The following is a 5,000-nucleotide window of genomic DNA, read 5'->3' on the forward strand; positions in this document are numbered from 1 at the left end:
TCAGGTCATATAGAGGGTTGTTCTCAGGTCATATAGAGGGTTGTTCTCAGGTCACATGGAGGGTTGTTCTCAGGTCATATAGAGGGTTGGTCTCAGGTCACATGGAGGGTTGTTCTCAGGTCATATAGAGGGTTGTTCTCAGGTCACATGGAGGGTTGTTCTCAGGTCACATGGAGGGTTGTTCTCAGGTCACATGGAGGATTGTTCTCAGGTCAGATAGAGGATTGTTCTCCGGTCACATGGAGGGTTGTTCTCCGGTCACATGGAGGATTGTTCTCAGGTCAGATAGAGGGTTGTTCTCAGGTTATATAGAGGATTGTTCTCAGGTCATATAGAGGATTGTTCTCCGGTCACATGGAGGGTTGTTCTCCGGTCACATGGAGGATTGTTCTCAGGTCAGATAGAGGGTTAAGTATTATCTCGGACTGTGACGACTGTGCTGATACATACGGAGGAGTCTGTGGGTGCAAAAAGTACCTCCACATACGCATATACAAGATATTCTGGGTTTAAATCAGATGGTAGACACACTCTTCTACCATTACACTTTTCAATCAAAGCCATATCAGTGTCTCAATCTACCTTGTGGTAGTGAAGGTCCTCTGTGAGATGAGGTAAGAAGGTCATTCGAAACACAAGTCTTTCTTTGATTCAATCCATTTACAGCGGACATGAATGTTAGCTTTGTTAAACTACACTCTGAATGTGACAATATTCAGAGAAAGAAGTGTCACATGTTGCTTCAGATGTAGAAATAATCCTTTGGCATCAATCTGAGAAACTCACCCTCCGGCAGGACGCACAGAAGGTTTCGTCGTACGTTCAGTTCTCGTAAAGCTTTGAGTCTGCCGATGTGGCGAGGAAGTGCTGTGATTTCATTACAGCTGATGTCCTGCAGAAAAACAACAACACACGTCACGTTCACAGCTCTCATTGTGCTCGATCATACTATATTTGACTATTATGAGAATAATAATAATAATGACCAGCTCCATGAGCGCGTGCAGCTGTCCGATGCTCTCTGGCAGGCTGACCAGCTTGTTGTTGCTGGCATTGAGGACTCTCAGAGGTAAACCGCACAGACACGCAGGCAGAGCGCCGAGCTGGTTACGACTGCAACACAAACACGTTCATTCATAATTCATCCTGTCACTTGAGATTATACTGTTCAACAACATTCACTCATTCATCACTGAGGAGTCTGAGAGACACCAGGAGGAAATGGATGAGCGTCTGAACATATTCTGTGTGAGGACGTCTGGTCCACAGTCGAGGGTTCACGACAAAGGGCAAAGAAAGAGTCCAAAGAATCCTGAGGTCAAATCTCTGCCTTGATGATGAAAAGAGGACTGCGTCGATTCTGGCTCTCACTGAAACATGGCGTGATGTGAATGACAACAACAACGCTCTGCGGATGCCTTGGGTCCCCTTTAAGACTTGATAGAGACACACAGCTCATTGGCAAACAACACGGTGGTGGCTGTAGTTTGCTCTACTGTTGTCATTAGGGAGAAGCTGTGCAACGCCGATATTGAACTTGTGGCCGTCTCCCTGTGCCCTGCCCCGGTAATTCCCTCAGCTCTTCCTCATTCGTGTTTACCTCCATCCCAGAGCCGCTGCCGCTGCAGCACTGAGCACATCAGAAGGACACTAGAGAGAATTGCACTCATCTCCCCGGACCCCCAAAGTTTATTTTGGGTGATTTCAGTCACTGCTCACCTGATAAACCCCTGAAAGGTTTCCAACAATACGGCACTCGCACCGCCCGCCTGAGGAAGACACAGGGTAAATGTTACGGCTCTGCTGCAGATGCATACAGATCTGTCTGCCCCCGGTTCTGCCTTCATCGAGGGGGTCATCACTTTCTCTGTCACCTGCTGGTTCCTCGCCATCAGCCAGCAAAACAGGAACCGTCTGCAGAGCACTGTCAAAATCTGCTGCGCAGTGATTGAACGCTCTCCTCCCTCCGTGAACAGCAGAGGCTCAGATGTGCAGGACCCTTCACACGCCCCGTTTCCCTCATCGGAGCGGCTCAGCTCGGCCTTCGCTGTCCGGGGTGCAGGACGCAGAGGAGAGCAACATTTATCCCCAGGGCTGTTCAGCTGCGGATCTCCCGCTCCTCTCTGAGCCGCTCCTTAACCCGGCCCACAGCCAGCGGGGCATTTACCTTTCTATCTATTTAGAGATTGATTTTAATAACAGTCACTGCAGATCTACAATGAAGGTGAGACAGGTGATGAAGGTGAGACGGGTGATGAAGGTTAGACAGGTGATGAAGGTTAGACAGGTGATGAAGGTGAGACAGGTGATGAAGGTTAGACAGGTGATGAAGGTTAGACAGGTGATGAAGGTGAGACGGGTGATGAAGGTTAGACAGGTGATGAAGGTTAGACAGGTGATGAAGGTTAGACAGGTGATGAAGGTTAGACAGGTGATGAAGGTGAGACGGGTGATGAAGGTGAGACAGGTGATGAAGGTTAGACAGGTGATGAAGGTGAGACAGGTGATGAAGGTTAGACAGGTGATGAAGGTTAGACAGGTGATGAAGGTTAGACAGGTGATGAAGGTGACACAGGTGATGAAGGTTAGACAGGTGATGAAGGTTAGACAGGTGATGAAGGTGAGACGGGTGATGAAGGTTAGACAGGTGATGAAGGTTAGACAGGTGATGAAGGTTAGACAGGTGATGAAGGTGAGACGGGTGATGAAGGTGAGACAGGTGATGAAGGTGAGACAGGTGATGACTCTACCTGAGGTTCAGACAGGTGATGAAGGTTAGACAGGTGATGAAGGTGAGACAGGTGATGAAGGTTAGACAGGTGATGAAGGTGAGACAGGTGATGAAGGTGAGACAGGTGATGACTCTACCTGAGGTTCAGACAGGTGAGTGCCTGCAGGCTGCTGATGCTCTCTGGGACGGTCCTGATGCAGTTGTGATACAGGTTGAGTGTTTCCACGGCGACCAGGTGACTGAGCTCTGCGGGGACGTCGGTCAGTCGGTTCTTGGACAGGTCTGCAACACATCAGAGAGAGTAACGTGAGTTCTGTTTCACCAACATGAAACTCACGACATAATATTAATAATCATTATAAAATATATGAAACTTCACTTACAGAAGGAAACGCGTCCGTGTGGATGAGTTAATCATAAACCATCAGATTAAACATGTCAAAGTCAGAACTGAGACGATTCACATCATTGAACATTAAATGATTTTGTGTTGTTTGAGAGAAAAGCTGGAGTCTGAAACAGGAAACAGGAAACAGGAAACAGGAACCAGGAGAGAGCTGCTGACGATGAGAGGTGTAATATAGATTCATGCTCAGTTCATGTTCAAACTGCGTCCAGGTGCCGTATGAATGCCGCCCCCGTTTATGGACATTAAGAACAGAGACCTTTGTCGTTGGGGGCTGAGTTCAGCAGCCGCAGCGTCTGAATCCTCGACAGGAACACATGAACCTGCAGCGCTGCTGATGAACACTGAAGACAGAGAACAGTTCAGTGTTCACGGGATCAAACCGAGGACAGGCAGGATTTGGCTGCGGAGCAGAGGCCGCCGCTCAAGGCCAGGATTGGTGACATCACTTCCTGCTGTAACTCGGCGAACAAAAACATGAACTGGAGTTCTGAGCAGCAGCCAAATAAGGTCCGAAACAACAGGACGATGAAGGTTCCAGTGAAGCTGAACTCTGTAAACAACAGTGAGGAATCTTTCCTCTGCAAAGGTCCTGAAACCACCAAAGCCAACAAACACGCAGTCTCCCGTGAAACAGAGCTCACTGTAGTGTTTCTACCTTTACACGCAAACACAACGCTGGAGCAGATCAGAGCTCACTGTAGTGTTTCTACCTTTACACGCAAACACAACGCTGGAGCAGATCAGAGCTCACTTTAGTGTTTCTACCTTTACACGCAAACACAACGCTGGAGCAGATCAGAGCTCACTTTAGTGTTTTTACCTTTACACGCAAACACAACGCTGGAGCAGATCAGAGCTCACTTTAGTGTTTTTACCTTTACACGCAAACACAACGCTGGAGCAGATCAGAGCTCACTTTAGTGTTTCTACCTTTACACGCAAACACAACGCTGGAGCAGATCAGAGCTTTAGTGTTTTTACCTTTACACGCAAACACAACGCTGGAGCAGATCAGAGCTCACTTTAGTGTTTTTACCTTTACACGCAAACACAACGCTGGAGCAGATCAGAGCTTTAGTGTTTTTACCTTTACACGCAAACACAACGCTGGAGCAGATCAGAGCTTTAGTGTTTCTACCTTTACACGCAAACACAACGCTGGAGCAGATCAGAGCTTTAGTGTTTCTACCTTTACACGCAAACACAACGCTGGAGCAGATCAGAGCTCACTTTAGCGTTTCTACCTTTACACGCAAACACAACGCTGGAGCAGATCAGAGCTCACTTTAGTGTTTTTACCTTTACACGCAAACACAACGCTGGAGCAGATCAGAGCTCACTTTAGTGTTTTTACCTTTACACGCAAACACAACGCTGGAGCAGATCAGAGCTCACTTTAGTGTTTCTACCTTTATACGCAAACACAACGCTGGAGCAGATCAGAGCTCACTTTAGTGTTTCTACCTTTACACGCAAACACAACGCTGGAGCAGGTCAGAGCTCACTTTAGTGTTTCTACCTTTACACGCAAACACAACGCTGGAGCAGATCAGAGCTCACTTTAGTGTTTTTACCTTTACACGCAAACACAACGCTGGAGCAGATCAGAGCTCACTTTAGTGTTTCTACCTTTACACGCAAACACAACGCTGGAGCAGGTCAGAGCTTTAGTGTTTCTACCTTTACACGCAAACACAACGCTGGAGCAGATCAGAGCTCACTTTAGTGTTTTTACCTTTACACGCAAACACAACGCTGGAGCAGATCAGAGCTCACTTTAGTGTTTCTACCTTTACACGCAAACACAACGCTGGAGCAGATCAGAGCTTTAGTGTTTTTACCTTTACACGCAAACACAAC

At 47.5% G+C, this 5,000-nt stretch overlaps 1 protein-coding gene across 4 annotated transcripts in view; it reads right to left on the minus strand.

Annotated features, from left to right (window-relative positions):
* The window catches only part of lrch1 (leucine-rich repeats and calponin homology (CH) domain containing 1), a 41,733-nt gene that overhangs the window by 31,483 nt on the left and 5,250 nt on the right, over positions 1–5,000 (minus strand). For all 4 annotated transcript variants that reach the window (XM_083922257.1, XM_083922256.1, XM_083922255.1 and 1 more), the window contains exons 2-4: positions 2,869–3,013; positions 987–1,113; positions 787–892 (exon numbers count right to left, since the gene is read on the minus strand). In XM_083922257.1, coding sequence (XP_083778383.1) covers positions 787–892; positions 987–1,113; positions 2,869–3,013 — 378 coding nt within the window. The remainder of the gene's footprint in view (positions 1–786; positions 893–986; positions 1,114–2,868; positions 3,014–5,000) is intronic.

The sequence above is a fragment of the Echiichthys vipera genome (assembly GCF_963691815.1).
Source record: "Echiichthys vipera genome assembly, chromosome: 10".
NCBI lineage: Eukaryota > Metazoa > Chordata > Actinopteri > Perciformes > Trachinidae > Echiichthys > Echiichthys vipera.